The sequence below is a fragment of the Podarcis tiliguerta genome (assembly GCF_965153285.1).
Source record: "Podarcis tiliguerta genome assembly, chromosome: 17".
Taxonomy (NCBI): domain Eukaryota; kingdom Metazoa; phylum Chordata; class Lepidosauria; order Squamata; family Lacertidae; genus Podarcis; species Podarcis tiliguerta.
The window spans coordinates 40,554,605-40,571,808 of record NC_139550.1 but is presented as its reverse complement, the minus strand read 5'-3'; the positions used below and the strand labels follow the sequence as shown (position 1 = coordinate 40,571,808).

At 48.1% G+C, this 17,204-nt stretch overlaps 1 protein-coding gene across 2 annotated transcripts in view; it reads left to right on the top strand.

The window, feature by feature from the left end:
• LOC310668156 (lysozyme C, milk isozyme-like) overlaps positions 1 to 17,204 on the top strand; it is a 36,693-nt gene that overhangs the window by 14,905 nt on the left and 4,584 nt on the right. Inside the window, exons 3-4 of one of the 2 annotated variants that reach the window (XM_083421186.1) lie at positions 8,698 to 8,773; positions 9,899 to 10,117. In XM_083421186.1, the coding sequence (XP_083277312.1) occupies positions 8,698 to 8,773; positions 9,899 to 10,040 (218 nt within the window). In that variant the 3' untranslated portion in view covers positions 10,041 to 10,117. Of the gene's footprint in view, positions 1 to 8,697; positions 8,774 to 9,898; positions 10,118 to 17,204 lie in introns of those variants that run through there. The other variant, XM_083421187.1, reaches the window with a different exon arrangement.

Here is a 17,204-nt window from a genome sequence, read left to right as displayed (position 1 = left end):
CATCGTGCTGCCTCTCCGGTGCTGCGCACAAGCAACGTCAGGGACTGAAGGATTGCTGTAATGGTTCTAGGGGTTGCTCGTGCGTAAGCCGGTGCAAACACCTGGCTGGATTGCCTGAGTGAACCTTTTCTGTCCGGACAGCCACTCATCCGTGGCTGTCTCAACCGCTGGCAGAATCCGTCAGTGGGCGTTTCTTAAACTTCTTCCAGCAAAGAAGCTCTTTGATGCCTAATCTCCTCCTACTCTCTCTGCGCGAAAGCCTTCTGCGCAAGGAGGGCGTAGGCAGCGGAGGACCTCTACTCTCCCCGCTGGTCCCCGGCAAGGAGTCATGGGACCGCCTCGCCGCTTCCCCCATCTGCCCCCCTTCTCCACTGGTGTTACGCTGATTCTCTTCCCCAGAAGATGGGCTGCCTCTCCCAATCCCGGGACGCTCTCCGGAATCCCTCTGGATTTTGCTCTCTCCCTCCGGCACTGATGGCAGTTCCCTGACAGTAACCAATTTATCTTATCTTTAATTTGATCAAATTGTTTTAATTTATAACCCTCTTTGTCTTCCAATAGCAGGTCTTAATATCATTTGGTTTCCATATTTAACTTTTTCTGGGCCTTTGCCTCTCACCATTGGTGAGAGCCAAATGGGTGTCTTCCTTTCTAAGAGATCTTTATATTTTATCCAAACACTATATAGAGTTTCCTAATTACATGGTTTTTAAAAGCATTATGGGCCTTTACTTTATATACCATAAATATGCATGCCATCCAAACACATTATCAAATTCCTCCAAGTCTAACACATTAGTTTCTTCTAGTTGTATCCATTCCTTAATCCAGCAAAGCGCTGCTGTTTCAAAATAGATCTTCAAATCTGGCAGGGAAAATCCCCCTCTTTCTTTGGAATCTGTTAGTAATTTATATTTAATTCTGGGGTTTTTCCCCTGCCAGATAAATCTAGATAAAGCTTTCTGCCATTCTTTAAAACATTTCACATTGTCAATAATTGGGAGGGCTTGGGAGGGGGGGAACATCTTTGGCAATACATTCATCTTGACCACCGAAATCCGGCCCATTAATGATAATTTTAAATTTGACCTTATCTCCAGATCAATTTCATTCCTTAATTTCTCATAGTTGTCTTTATATAAGTTCAAATTTCCCCCCGACAAGTTAACTCCCAGATATTTAACTTTTTTCACAAAGACTAGGCCCGTCTTTTCTTGTAATGATTTTCTTTCCTCATTATCCAGATTTTTCTCTGGTACTTTGGTTTTGCTCTTATTTAACTTAAATCTCGCTACCTGTCCAAACTCCTGTATCATCTCCAGTGCTTTTACTGCACTGGAGTCTGGATCCTATAATGTCAATACTAAACCATCAGCAAAGGCTTTTAATTTATACTGTTTGGATCCTACTACAATATTTTTAATTTGTTCATATTTTCTTATCATACTTAACAAGACCTCAAGGACCTAAATAAACAGCAGAGGGGAAAGTGGGCACCCTTGCCTGGTTCCCTTCTCAATTCTAATTTCTTCCGATACCACATTTTTTACTATAAGTTTAGCTTTTTGTTCATGTTACCATTTAAAAACTCTTGACCAACCCCCATACTTTCTAAATTATGTGACATAAAACTCCAAGATACATTGTCAAAGGCTTTCTCTGCATCAATAAACATTAACATTGCTTTACAGTTCTTTCTTGCTTCCAATGTTTCCAAAATAGCTACAATATTCCTAATATTCATGTGTCTTCCGGGTAGGAAACCTACCTGATCCTTATGGATATATTCAGACATAACCTTCTTTAGCCTGTTGGCCAATATATTTGCAAAAATTTTATAATCCACATTAAGTAGGGAGATTGGTCTGTAATTTTTGACATTGGATCTATCTTGATCTTGTTTTGGGATCAGAGTAATATAAGCTTCCTTCCAGGTTTCAGGTGCTCTTCCCCCTCCTATAATCTTATTGCAAACTTCTAACAATGGTTGAATAAGCCAGTCTTTCAGTATCTTATAGTATTTTGCTGATAAACCATCTGGTCCTGGGTTCTTGCCAAGTTGCATTGAGTTTATTGCGTATTCCACTTCCTGTCTTGTAATTAGTCCATTTAGTAGGATCTTTTTACCCTCGGGAATCTTCTGCAAACCATTAGTTTTGATAAATTGCTCAATTTTAGCATGATCTTCTTTCTCCTTTTTATACAGTTGTTTATAATACTTATTGTCAGGGGTTCAGGAGCAGAGGCACAGGAGAGGGAGGAAATAGAGAGCGAGGGGGAGGAGTCCGAAGGAAATGTCAGCGATGACAGCAATCCGAGGTCTCTGAGTCTTTCCAGTGAATCGGAAGATTCACAGAAAGAGGCCCCCATGGTCAGGGCAAGGGGGGTGCCGAGGGGGACACCCCAGGAAGAAGGGGCCAGGGGGGACTCAGAGAGCAGCAGTTGGAAATCTGGACCAGCGTCCACACCAGAGTGGAGTAGAGGGGAGGAGTCCCAGGCATCGGGATCAGGCAGCGCGCTGACAGCGGGAGGACATGAGGCAGGAGTGGCCACGCCTCCATCGGAGAGCGAGGAAACGGTCGAGAGGAAGGTGGAAGGCTGCGCGCGCGCGCCAAGTTCAAATGTACAGGAGGGGGCAGCAGTTGGCAGCCCGGATAGGGAGCCAGGTCCTAAAGCCCGCCGAAGAGAGAGGGAGGAGTCAGGGGGGTCCACGTCTGCGTCGGAGGAATCCAGGAAGGAAGGGACCCCGGGGGGTAGCAGGACCCAGAGGAGAAAGGAGAGACGGAAGAGGTGGAGTAAGGCTAGAGTCTTAAACTGGTGTACAGGGGGCGGGGATTCAGATGGAGCTTCGCCGGTCTAGACCCTAGACGTAGAGCTGGGGCGCTGAGGCTTGGAAATGGAAACTATACTTCAATAAAGACTTTGTTACATTACTACCGGCTAGCGTTGGTCCTCTGTGAGCTGGGACCAGGAGCCAGCTCTGACACTTATGAAAACATCTTCTTATGCCACAGGGTTCTCCACAGACTTTCCTTCTGTCACAATAATTGTGATAGTACTTTGTTTTTGCCTCTTTTTAAAAAAGTTTCCCAAATTTATTTGCAGATTCAAAGTTCCTTTGTCTCATCCTCCTTAGTTTCCATTCTATTTCTTGATTAATAATTTGTGAGTATTGAGTCTGTAAGGCTTTGATTTCCTTTTGTGTCTGCAAATTCTTTGGATTGCCTCTAAGGATCTTTTAGTTGTTCCAGAATTTTATCTTTTTTCTCATTCTGTATCTTTCTCCTAATTGAATTTTGTTGAATGAGAAATCCTCTCATTACTGCTTTGCTGGCATCCCAAATAACCCTTGCTTCCATTCCCTGGTTCATATTAATTTCAAAATAGTCCTTTAGGGCTTTGGGGGCTTTATTTACAATTTGGGTACTCCTCAACAAATAATCATTCATTCTCCATCTGAAAGAACCCTGTAAGGACATTTTCAATTCCATAAAAACTGCATTATGATCTGAGCAAGTTTTAGGGCAAATTTCCGTTTTTGATACTTTAGGAAACAGGTCTCTGGATATCCATAAATAATCGATTCTCGAAAATGACAAATTTGCATCTGAATAGAATGTGAAGTATTTTTCAGTTGGATTTCTAACTCTCCATATGTCTGACAGGTCGAATTTGTCAGTTATTTCAAAGAAAGTTTTAGGTAGTCTGCCAGCATTTAATATTTTCTGCCTCTGAGTTCTGTCCAGTAAGGTAGATGCCACTCCATTCAAATCTCCCATTAAATTTAATTTGTAATCCAAGTGTTCCAAAAGACTTGTTTCCAAGTTTTTTTAAAAATTCTGATTTGCCATCATTTGCTGCATAGATTCCCAGTAACAAATATTTTTTGCCTTGTGCTGTAATTTCCACTGGAATGTACCTTCCCTCCTCCTCTTTAAAGATCAATTTTGGGTTCCATTTTTCTTTGATATAGAAAACCACTCCTCCTTTTTTCACTTTATCTGAAGAAATAAATTCTTGATCGAGTTTTTTATTTGATAAATTTTTTCTATGTAGCCTTGTAATGTGTGTTTCCTGTAAACAAAATACATCCAAATTCTACTTTTCCAAAACATAGTAAACCTGTCTCCTTTTCTGAGGAGATTAAGCCATTAACATTCCAAGAATAATTTCTCAAAGCCATGTCCTACCCCTGGCAGCTGCAGGCTTTCCAGTCCAAGTTCCACCGAGTACTTTTGCAGAAATCTGTCCTTCTCTCCAACAGTCTTAATTCTTCGCTTTCTTCCTCCAAATTTGAAGGAAAGACCCTCTGGGAATTCCCACCTGAAGAAGATATTTTTCCTCCTCAAGATGTTTGCCAATTCTGTGAAACTGGATCTCAGGTTCAAGAAGTGTCTAGGAATCTCTTTGAAAAGGACAATGGGTTTATCCTGAATTTTTAAAACTTTTTTGCAGTCCCACCCAAAATGATATCTCTTTGTTCCTTTGTCTTGAAGACCACTATGCAGTCATAAGTTATTTTTGAACCCTTTTTGGGGCCAAACCTATAGGCTTTTTCTATCCACAGTTCAACTTCTTCCTTTTTCAAGTCCCACCACGCCACAAAAAACACTCCTTGAGTGGCTCTTCTTCCAATTGAGGGACCCCTCTCAATCTTAGATGAGATTCCCATTCCTTCATCTGAAGAAATGCAACAGAATTTGAATTTTCATATTGTATTCATTCCAAATCTGAAACTCTAACTGTCTCAAGCTGTGCCAACCTTGTCTCATGTGTTGTAATCTCATTCTTCGCCTCTTTCAGTTCAACACTTAAATCTTCAAACTTTTTATTCAATTTTTCTATACCCTCTGTATTACGATTTGTATTGTCTCTGATTTTCATTACTGATTCCTCAAAGGCTGCACTTTTAGAGCCATGTCTTCCAGTTCCCTTATCTGGTTAGTCAGCACTCAAGAAATTTAAGTTCAGTCCCACAGTTTAGTGGCGTGAGAGAGAAAAACAGATTCCCACCACCACTCCCACAGGTGCCAGCCCAGGCAGCCCACAGCCCCCCTGTTCCTTGTTGTTAAAAGCCAGGCTGTAAAAGAAATTTTCCAAGTCCCTTTGGAATTTAACAGACAATCCTGGAGGTAACAGATACTTTTAGCTACTTTAAAATGTGTCCAGACAGCAGCAGGATACAAAATAACAGAGTCAATGGAAACGAAAATCAAATGTTTCACCTTCCATTGTGATGTCACAATGGAGTCTAGCCTTTCCACCCCGGGGCGTCCGCAGCAGAATGAAGGAGCTTCTTTACTTTAATCACAGTCTCTCAGGGTTTTTAAAACTTAAAGTGATTCCCCCCCTTCCCCCTGCAGAAGGGGGGCATTAGATTTGACTTGCAAACTTTCAAACAGTCTTTTTACTATTGAGACTTCGGTCCTCGTTTACAGAGTTCAATGAAAGGGATCGACCTCCGTTTTTAAATCCCCTTTTCCCTGCTAATCTTGATCAAATTTAAACTTTATCCTCTACTTACAGTTCCAAATTTTAAGTCCTTTTTTGGAAGGAATTGGCCGCTCACGAACCCAACTCGGAGCTTCACGCTGTGAAGGAAGCAGTTGTTTCCGCTGTGCCGCATCTCCGACCCCACTTGCTCTTGGGGCTCCTACGAGCTTACCGGGGAGTAGCCAGAAGGCACCCACCGGATCACCAGGTCCTCAGAATGCCCGATCTGAGGTTTTCCCCAGGGGAACGTGTCACTCTTGCGGTCTCTCCTTGCTTCACTGTGCTGGGGCTCTTTCAGCCAAAAGAGCTCCCGTCTGCCATTTTCGGCCGACCAACCGGACGTCTAGCTGCCACATTTTGGATTAATTGCAGTTTCTGGGTAACCTTTAAAGGTAGGTAGCCTCACGTAGAGCGCATTGCAGTAGTCCAAGCGGGAGATAACTAGCGCTTGCAACACTCTGGTGAGACAGTCCGTGGGCAGGTAGGGTCTCAGCCTGTGTACCAGATGGAGCTGGTAAACAGCTGCCCTGGACACAGAATTGACCTGCATCTCCATGGACAGCTGAGTCCAAAATGACTCCCAGGCTGCGCACCTGGTCCTTCAGAGGCACAGTTACCCCATTCAGGACCAGGGAGTCGTCCATACCAGCCCGCCCCCTGTACCCCAAAACAGTACTTCTGTTTTGTCAGGATTCAACCTCAATCCATTAGCCGCCATCCATCCTCCAACCGCCTCTAGACACTCACACAGGACCTTCACCGCCTTCACTGGTTCTGATTTGAAAGAGAGGTAGAGCTGGGTATCATCCGCATATTGATGGACACCCAGCCCAAACCTCCTGATGGTCTCTCCCAGCGGCATAATGTAGATGTTAAAAAGCATGGGGGAGAGGACAGAACCCTGAGGCACCCCACAAGTGAGAGCCCCGGGGTCTGAACACTCATTCCCCCCCATTTTCTGGACACTGCCTGGAGGAAAGAGTGGAACCACTGTAATAACAGTGCCCTCTAGATGGTCCAGAAGGATGTTATGATCGATTGTGACAAAAGCCACTGAGAGATCCAGCAGAACTAGAAAACAGCTTTCACCTTTGTCCATAGCCCACCAGAAATCATCGACCAGCACAACCAAGGCAGTTTCAGTCCCATGGTGAAGCCTGAATCCCAATTGGAAGGGATCCAAATGGTCTGCATTCTCCAGGCGTGCCTGTAGTTGTTCAGCACCCACCCTCTCAATCACCTTCCCAAGAATGGAATAATTGAGACTGGGCGATAGTTGGCCATACTGGCTGGGTCTAAAGATGTTTTTTTAAGAAGCGGTTTAATGACCGCCTCTTTCAGCGGGTCTGGGAAAGCTCCCTCACAGAGGGAAGCATTCACCACCCTGCAGAGCCCATCGCCCAGCCCTTCCCGGCTTGCTTTTATTAGCCAGGATGGGCAAGGATCAAGGAGACAGCTGGTTGGTTTCACGCGTCCAAGCAGCCTGTCCACATCCTCGGGGGTAACGGATTGAAATTGATTCCATGCAACTTGACCAGACAGGGCTCTAGCACTCTCCCACCCTGGCCCTGCTCCCACGGTGGTATCTAGCTCCTTCCGAATATGAGTGATTTTATCTGCAAAAAACTTTGCAAAATCGTTGCAGGAGATCTTGGGGTCTTTACAAGGCCCCGGTGGTAAAGGAGGTTCTGTTAAATTGTGGACCACCTGAAAGAGTCTCCTGCTACTATTTTCTGCAGATGCAATAGAGGCAGTGAAGAAAGTCTTCTTCGCCGTGGCTATCGCCGCTTGGTATGCTCGACGTTGAGCTCTAACCCGTGTCTGGGTTCAGAATGAGTTCTCTGCCACCGGTGCTCTAGTCGTCTCAGCAATTGTTTCCTTGCCCTCATCTCTGGGGGAAACCACAGGGCTGTCCGGGCTCCATGCAATCGGAGAGGGTGCTTGGGAGACAGACAGTCGATAGCCCTAGTTAACTCCACATTCCAGCGGGCCACCAGGGAATCAGATGAAAATTAATCCCCAACCAGATATCCATCCTACCCACCCCAACAGAGCAAAAGGGGGGGGGGGGGAGAAACAACTTAAAGTGCCACCGACTGCTTAAGGACATTTTAAAACACATTAGATACTTGGAACAGGAAAGCAATAGCAGAACAACTCTGCACTTTTGTAGCTGGGAGTGTGAGGGCCTGGGCCCCACCCCCTGGGCCAGTTGGAAAAGACCTTGGAAGGGAGCAACATTCCTTTGTAAGAAAATATGAAATAAAGTCAAACCATTTTTACAGGCAAAATTAAAATAAAATAAATCAATGTGGGGTGGGGGTCACAAGAAATTTTCCACACCGGGTACCACCTGACCTTCCTACGCCACTGCCCTCAAATAGAGAACATCTTCAAGTAAGAGAATTGTCCTCTAGAATAGGGGTAGGCAACCTAAGCCCGCGGACAGTCCAGCAATCAGCGTGTTTTTACATGAGTAGAATGTGTGCTTTTATTTAAAATGCATCTCTAGGGTATTTGTGGGGCATAGGATTTCGTTCATCCCCCCCCCCCAAAAAAAATATAGTCTGGCCCACCACATGGTCTGAGGGATGGTGGACCAGCCCATGGCTGAAAAAGGTTGTTGACCACCCTAGAGGGCCCCTATGCTTGTTGACATGCAGGGTGGTTTCTTACTGCATATTAATCTGTTTGTCATTCTTATGATATTTGTTCATACCTTGCAAGTGTCCCAGGACATCTCATTTTTTCGCACGAGCATGGCGGCCATTTTGAGTGCTGCAATATCATCCTGAAAAAAGCACTTTTTCAGGGCCACAATCTCTTGCAGCACCATGACACACATGTTTTTGCATGCTAGGAGAGCACAGCACTGGAAAAAATGAGTCTTTTGGGTTCTGTGATCTCGTGCAGGTGATGTAACTCACGTGGGAGCACAGCCAGGAAGAAACACATCCTGGTTTGGGTGCTCAACATGTTGGAGGTTATGTTCATTGTTATTATGAAGCATCATACCTTATCATATCAACCAGGAGGAAAAAAACTGGGAGGAAAGCCTACCAAGAGCTTTCTCTGAATCACTGAATGTCTATGACCCCCTATCACCAGAGATACAATTCTTGTGCCTTTAAGGCCTCAGTTGGGATCTATATCTGGGCTCAGGTTTGGTCTTGGTTAACTTGTCTTCATCATTCTCCTCTACAGATCTCCTCGATGATGATATTGCAGATGATGTAAGGTGCCTTAAGAAGGTTATCACCGAGAAAGGGCTGGAGTATTGGTGAGTGACATCAGCTTTCCTGCTTTATCAGAATGAGCAGCTGGGGGAAATGATGTAATCAAGTCAAAGCAGAAAACAAAAAAACTGTTTTTAAAGGCCCTTTATTAAGGGATGAAAGTAAGAGACACAAATCATTCTTTTTGTAGTAAGTAAATATAGTTTTAAGAGATATATGCAAGATCTTTCATGATAAAGTAAATCTGCAATCTTTTCACTTCAAAATCCTCATATGCTTAAGGAAGGTACACCAACACATAGAAGTTCCTTTGGGTTATTCTGTTATGAAAAGGGTTGCCGAAATACAATACACGATGAATATTAAGGGCATTTCCATATAGGGTAGTTTGTTTTGGAATAGGTGCTGCTCATGCAAGATGAGGGTGTTTATTGCCCGGCCTCATGTCCAAAATACACAGGCAAAGGCTCCTCCATGTAAGTGAGGAAAAGCCAGCTGAAGTCAGGGTGTTCCTCCAGCCCAGGTTTCCTTTCTCTCTGTGTTTCCTCCCTCCTCAGTGTCAGATCCTGCCAACCCAAGCCTGATACCACTGTGAGGCTTGTGACAATTATTTTGCTAAGTATAAAATAAATATGGATACTCATTTCTTTGCTATTAAATCTCTTGCACCTGCCTTCTTTCCTATTACCTTTGCAGAGTTTTAGTTCTGAGTGCAAAATATAAATTTCCCTCAGTGAAGTCTTGGCATACTATCTGGTCAGTAGGTTCAAGCTTTGGGGAGATAATAATAATTTGAGGTTATTATTCTGCTAAATTCACCTTTCACATCACCAGGCACTCACAAATCACCCCCAATGTGTTTTGTTCTGCTAGGACAAGCCTGGACCTGCCCTGATTTATGGTTTTACATCAGGGCTGGCCCACATAAGATAAGAGGACTGTCAATGGCTACTAGTCATGACAACTACAGTATCAGAGGCAGCATGCCTGCACGTAGGGAGCATGTCCCAATTTATTGTTCTACCTCTAGTTTTGTGCTGCAGCACTGAAAAGTTCACAGCCCAGTTTTTACTGCGTCATCAATATTCTTTTCTTGTTTGTAATGTTCCCGTGTGTACATTGGCCACATCCTGCTCATAAAGAATGCTTTTCTTTTTCTGTGCCTTTAGGACACATTATCAAGTAAACTGCAGCAGAGGAGCCCTCAGCATTCTGCATCTCTCATGCTCTTATTTTTTGGAATATCAGTCCTGGTTCAAAAACTTAGTATTGTACGGGAAGAAAAAGGAAGTCCACATACATTTTAATTAAAAAACTAACTGGGAATTCTTTCATTGTGTTTTAAGTCTCTTCCAAAAAGAAATAAAAGCCAATCAATGATAAAAGTGCTTGATGACTTCTTTCGTCTTTGTAAACTCGGGCTTTTATGCTAAGGATGTCTAGCACAGCTTCACCTCACATCTTCGCTATTCTTCTAAAGATGGAAGCCTCTATGGTTTCCAGTGCTTTGTGATTCCATTCCATTCAGCTACTTGTATTTTTTCCTCACAATTGGCAGCTGCAGCATGCTAGGTGGGATAATTTTGCCTCCATGCCTAAGAAGGGATGAAACAGGTACACAAAGATATCCAGCTGTTTTACATTCAATAGTTCATCCAATCAGGGTTGTGTATGCTGGTGCCTGTTTAAGGGGGTCTTGCTTCATTCATGCAGTTGTCAGTCATGACTGGACACCAAAGAGCAGGGCTATGGTGGTCTGGGGTTGCAGGGGGTCAAAGACTCATTTCTATTTCAGCAGCAGGGATCAAGCAAGGTCCTTGTCTTCAGCATGAGAGGAAAGCTTTCTAGCCACAGAGAAATAAGTCTTCTCACTCTTTGTGCTGGTTGGAGCCAATCAAAGTGAAAGGAAGTGAGTCAGTCGCCGAGGATTGGCTCCTAGGGTTACTCTGGAGCCCTTGGGAAGGAACGGAGGATGAGTTGTTTTGTATGCTCCAAAGCTAAGCATTGTAATGGCTTGGCTCTCCCACAGAAGCGAGACACTGGCAGTAATTATCTCAGGTTTATTGCTCAAACACATAAATCACTCCAGAGCTCCTTCACTCCGTGTCTGACTCCAAGTTTGCAGTTGCCAAGTCTAAACTCCGCCCCTTCCTCTTCTTCCAACATGGGAAAAAACCCTTCCACTTCCGCTCTTTCCCCCTCCTCTCACTGACCTTCTCGCGCCTTTGAGTTTTTGGGCTAGCTATTCCTGGCCTCTCCCCTTCTGTCTCTGAGCTAAGATTGGTATCTGCTGCCTGCTCTCTGTTCTCTGAAGCTATGCCACTCGGCTGCCCCTCCTGCCTCTCACATTCCACCTCACATCCCAGTGTCCTTATCTCTCTCTGCCTGCTTTGATTCCCAGCCGCTGTTTGGGAAAACTGAAAACATAAGATGCTTCCTGTCAGAGCTGGCTCCAGGTCCCAGCTCACAGAGGACCAACGCTCACCGGTAGTAATGTACAAAAGTCTTTATTGAAGTACAGTTTCCATTTTCAATCCGCAGCGCCCCAGCTCTACGTCTAGGGATTAGATCGGCGAAGCTCCATCTGAATCTCCGCCCCCTGTACACCAGTTTAAGATTCTAGCCTTACTCCACCTCTTCCGTCTCTCCTTTCTCCTCTGGGTCCTGCTACCCCCCGGGGTCCCTTCCTTCCTGGATTCTTCCGACGCAGACGTTGACCCCCCTGACTCCTCCCGCTCTTTTTGGCGGGCTTTGGGACCTGGCTCCCTATCCGGGCTGCCAACTGCGCCGCCCTCCTGTACATTTGAACTTGGCGCGCGCCCAGCCTTCAACCTTCCTCTCGACCGTTTCCTCGCTCCCCGATGAAGGCGTGGCCAATCCTGCCTCATGTCCTCCCGCTGTCAGTGCGCCGCCTGATCCCGATGCCTGGGACTCCTCCCCCCTACTGCACTCTGGTGTGGACGCTGGTCCTGATTTCCAACTGCTGCTCTCTGAGTCCCCTCTGGCCCCTTCTTCCTGGGGTGTCCCCCTTGCCCTGACCATGGGAGCCCCTTTCTGTGAATCTTCCGATTCGCTGGAAAGACTCAGAGACCTCGGACCACTGTCATCGCTGACATTTCCTTCGGACTCCTCCCCCTCGCTCTCTATTTCCTCCCTTTCCTGTGCCTCTGCTCCTGAACCCCTGACATCCATCCCCCCCTCGAAGCCCCCCCTTCCCCCCTGCCCTCCTTCAGGTGTGGGTGCTGGGTGTTCCGTCGTTGTGGGGGTGCATGCCGGATACAGTTCGTCCCCCGTGGCGTGCATCCAGCCGGATAAGTCCGGCTCGTCCTCCGTGCTCTTGCCGACCTCGATTTCCTCTGCTTCCATCTCTTTGCCGCCGTGCTCGAACCCAAGGTCCTCCCCCAACACGTCCATGTCCGTCTCTCCCCCGGTCTCCTCTGGGGACGTTGCCTGCCAAGGACCCCTCAGCCACTTCCTGCGCCACTGCTCCTCTGGTCGATCGTCCCACCAATAAGAACGGTCTGAGGCAGACCCTGAGGGCGATCCCTCCGGGGGACGTGTTTCTAGTGCTGGTTCTTCGTCCGAGGTGAACCCCTGGAACGTGCTGGCTGACAATGTGGGTGTGAAAAGCCAGTCGTCGAAATACGCGGCTGGCATGGGCCTGTGTGGGGAAATGGCATGAAACTCTTCCTTGAGAAGAGGCTCGTCCAAGGCATAGTCCGGCACCCAACGGTTGGCGCTGGCCGGGGTACCTTCTCTGGCGAGAAAATATTCTACTCCCTCTTCCCCCCATCTCGAGTCTAAAATCTCTGTGACCTGGTTGATGGGTTCCCCTCTTGGCGACCCCCTCCTTGTGGGCGTCTCCCTGAGCGGGTCTGGTGCCGTGCCCGGCTCCTGAAATCTGTGAGGTGCTTTGTAGGGCGTGAGCACTGATCTATGGAACACTGGGTGCATTCTGGATCCCTCCGGAAGTGTCAACCGGAAGGCCACTGGATTGACCTGTGCCTCGACTTGGTAAGGTCCTAGCTGCTTATGTCCGAGCTTCTTCTTCACTAACGATCTGGTCGGCACTGCCTGGGCTGCTAACCACACCCAGTCTCCCACCTGTATGTCTTCCCCAACCCTTCTGTGCTTGTCAGCCTGCAGTTTGTATGCGTGCTTTGCTAGTTCTAACTGCCTCCGAAGCTGTTCGTGAACCTCCTGCAACTCTGACGCTTAGGCTTCCGCTGCCTGTGGCTCCCCCTCCCCTAGTCTCTCTAATCCCGGGAAGGTTCTGGGATGCCTCCCGTTGTTGGCGAAGAACGGTGTCACCCCCGTGGACACGTGCTTCGTGTTGTTGTAGGCGAACTCAGCGAGCGGCAGGTAGTCCACCCATGTTGCCGGCTGCTGATTTGCGTAGCATCTCAGATACTGCTGCATGATGGCGTTGACTCGCTCCGCTTGTCCGTTGGTCTGCGGGTGTCTTGCCAACGCTAGGTTGATCTTGACGTTCAGGAAACCCATCAGCTTCTGCCAGAAGTTCGAGATGAACTGTCGCCACCGGTCGGACAGGATAGACCGTGGCAGACCGTGCACCCGGAAGACGTGGTCTATGAACAGTTTGGCGGTCTGTTCCGCCGTGGCCACCTTCGCGCACGGAATGAAATGGGCCATTTTGGTGAACATGTCCACCACCACTAGCACTGCCGTCTTGCCCCTCGAGCTGGGTAAATCCGTGACAAAGTCCAGGGCCACCCTCTCCCACGGTTCGCTCGGTGTCTGCAGCGGTTCGAGCAGTCCCGCCGGCGGTTTGTGCACTGACTTGGCCCTTTGGCAGGTGTCGCACCTCGAGACGTAATCCGCGACTTCCCCCCGCAGCTTGGGCCACCAAAAGTCTCTGGCTACTAATTCTACCGTCTTCTCTTTGCCAAAGTGCCCGGCGGTGGGTGCGTCGTGCAACTGCTGCAGTACTTTCGCACGGAGGTCGTCCCCCGGTACGTAGAGGGCCCCTCTGCGGAGGAGCAATCCGTCGCGTATCTGGAACTCGTCGTCCTTCGCCGTGCCTCTGTGCACCTCCTCCATCTTGGCTTGTGCGAAGGGGTCCTCCTGCAGCGCTCGACGGACAGCATCCAGGTCCACGGTTGCTGAAGCGCACGCCCACGCTTCCGGTGCGAAAATGTGCTTGGCCGCTGCTGGTGCCGCCTCTTCGAGGTATTGCGGCTTTCTGGACAGTGCATCCGCCATGATGTTGTTGTCGCCTGGGATGTACTCTATCCTGAAGTCGAAATCTGCAAAGAACTCCGCCCATCGTATGTGCCTCTGGTTCAGGAACCTTGCCGTGCGCCAGTACTCCAGGTTCTTATGGTCCGTGCGGACCTGCACTGTGTGTTTGGCTCCGATGAGGAAGTGCCGCCACACCTTGAATGCTGCATGAATGGCCAGCAACTCCCTGTCCCAGATGGTGTAGTTCTGCTCTGACTTGCTGAGCTTCCTGGAGTAGAAGGCACACGGTCTCCAGTCCCCGTGCGGGTCCTTCTGCAACAGTACTGCTCCCACGGCTCTGTCTGAGGCGTCCGTTTCAACCCTCATCGGTCTGCTGGGATTCACATGCAGTAGCTGCTCTTCGGACGAGAAGAGACGCTTGAGTTTCTGAAAGGACTGCTCCGCTTGCTCCGTCCAGATGAACTTCTTCTTCTTGGAGCTGAGCGTGTCGGTAATGGCCGCCGTCTGCATCGCGAACCCCTTGATGAACTTGCGGTAAAAGTTGGCGAAACAGACAAACCGCTGGACCTCCTTCCGATTGCGCGGGCTCTTCCAGTCCAACACTGCGCGAACCTTGGCGCTGTCCATGGCGAGCCCCGTGTCCGACAACTTGTAGCCCAGGAAATCTACCTCCTTCATGTCGAACTGGCACTTCTCCAGCTTGGCGTACAGCCTATGCTCCTGCAGTCTCTGCAGAACTTCCTTGACGTCTCCCTCGTGGGTCTCCTCTGATTCTGAAAATATCAGGATGTCGTCCAGGAAGCAGACGCATGTCTTGTAGAGGAGACCCGCCAATACGTGATGCATGAAGGCTTGAAAACAGTGGGAGCCATTTTGTAATCCAAAAGGCATAACTCTGTATTCATAGGTGCCCAGGGGCGTGAACATGGCAGTCTTCCACTCGTCGCCCTCCCGTATGCGAATCAGGTTGTACGCCCCTCGCAGATCCAACTTTGTGAAGACGCGTCCTTTCCTCACCGTTGCGAGCAGGTCGTCTATTTTGGGCATGGGAAAGGCTGTGGGCTTGGTTTTCGAGTTTAAAATTCTATAGTCTACCTATCCATCGCTTTAATGAAAGCATTCGCATTTTGGAGCGCCGGATCTTTATCTCTCCACAGATTGCGCAGCCACGCTTTAGCTTCCCCATGCAAATGGGACCAGATAAACCCCACTTTCTCTTGCTCATCTCTAAAGTCTTTATCCAGCAGTTCCAGCGCAAACAGCAGGTCTGCTCGGAAGTTAGGGTACTGCTGTAAACTCCCATCGAAATGAGATGCAAGACTGCCTCCTCTTTTCCCCAGCCCAATCCCCTCTGATTTGGGTCCCGGTTGTCCCTGCTTAGCAAGCACTTCCAACCTGGCTTGGAGATCCCTGCAGGTGGCAGCCGCTTTCTCTTCCCTTCTCCTGGATGCAAGTACCTCCGCGTTGAGTTGTGTCACTGCATTTTGCAGGTCTGCTAGTTGCTGTTCTGTAGTCATCTTGCCTGACTTTTGTGAGCTCGCGAAACACCAATCCCCTTCCCTCGCTGCGTCCACTCACGTTACGAGGTTTTTGGTGCAAAATTTTTGGAGATGGAGCTTACTGTCAGAGCTGGCTCCAGGTCCCAGCTCACAGAGGACCAACGCTCACCGGTAGTAATGTACAAAAGTCTTTATTGAAGTACAGTTTCCATTTTCAATCCGCAGCGCCCCAGCTCTACGTCTAGGGATTAGATCGGCGAAGCTCCATCTGAATCTCCGCCCCCTGTACACCAGTTTAAGACTCTAGCCTTACTCCACCTCTTCCGTCTCTCCTTTCTCCTCTGGGTCCTGCTACCCCCCGGGGTCCCTTCCTTCCTGGACTCTTCTGATGCTGACGTTGACCCCCCTGACTCCTCCCGCTCTTTCCGGCGGGCTTTGGGACCTGGCTCCCTATCCGGGCTGCCAACTGCGCCGCCCTCCTGTACATTTGAACTTGGCGCGCGCGCCCAGCCTTCAACCTTCCTCTCGACCGTTTCCTCGCTCCCCGATGAAGGCGTGGCCAATCCTGCCTCATGTCCTCCCGCTGTCAGTGTGCCGCCTGATCCCGATGCCTGGGACTCCTCTCCCCTACTGCACTCTGGTGTGGACGCTGGTCCTGATTTCCAACTGCTGCTCTCTGAGTCCCCTCTGGCCCCTTCTTCCTGGGGTGTCCCCCTAGGCACCCCCCTTGCCCTGACCATGGGAGCCCCTTTCTGTGAATCTTCCGATTCGCTGGAAAGACTCAGAGACCTCGGACCGCTGTCATCGCTGACATTTCCTTCGGACTCCTCCCCCTCGCTCTCTATTTCCTCCCTTTCCTGTGCCTCTGCTCCTGAACCCCTGACACTTCCATTTCAACAGAAGGGTGTCCAACATATGTTATGTACAATGGCTCTTTGAAGAAAACAAAACTTAAGTCACTCAGAAAGAAGATAGTAGAGTACTGCAGATCATTTGCCCATGCACGTGCACAGAAAATAGCAGCTGAAAGGCAGCACATGGTTATATGCATTGATCATCACATTGCACACTTAATTATTATTATTGTATAACTACAGTGGTGCCCCGCAAGACGAATGCCTCGCAAGACGGAAAACCCGCTAGACGAAAGGGTTTTCCATTTTGGAGGTGCTTCGCAGAACGAATTTCCTATGGGCTTGCTTCGCAAGACGAAAATGTCTTGCGAGTTCCTGCGGTTTTTTTCCGCTCCCCACCCCCTTTTTCTAAGCCACTAAGCTGCTACTAGCCTTTTAGCAGCTAATCCGCTAATCCCTTAAACCTTTAATAGCCGCTAATAGCCGCTAAACCGCTAATAGCGCTAATCCGCTAATCCGCTAATGGGGTTGCTTCGCAAGACAAAAAAACCGCTAGATGAAGAGACTCACGGAACGGATTCTTTTCGTCTTGCGAGGCACCACTGTATAAGATTTTGTACCATCCTGGAAGATTGTATAAACTTATGTTCTCTGAGTATATTTCACTTAGAAGGGGTGTGGCTGTGAGGGCACATTGCTGGGACTATCAAGAAGATAGCACTTCTAAATTTGGCACTACACTGCTGCCTAAAAGAAGTGTTGCCCAAATCAGAACTCAATTACAACTAATAAGCTGAAATGCACCCACCACCACCACCCATTATTTGAAGGCAATAACATAAGGTTACCAGACGTCCCCATTTCCCGGGTACAGTCCCCGGATTTACAAATCAGTCCCCATACAAAATCCATTGAAGTTG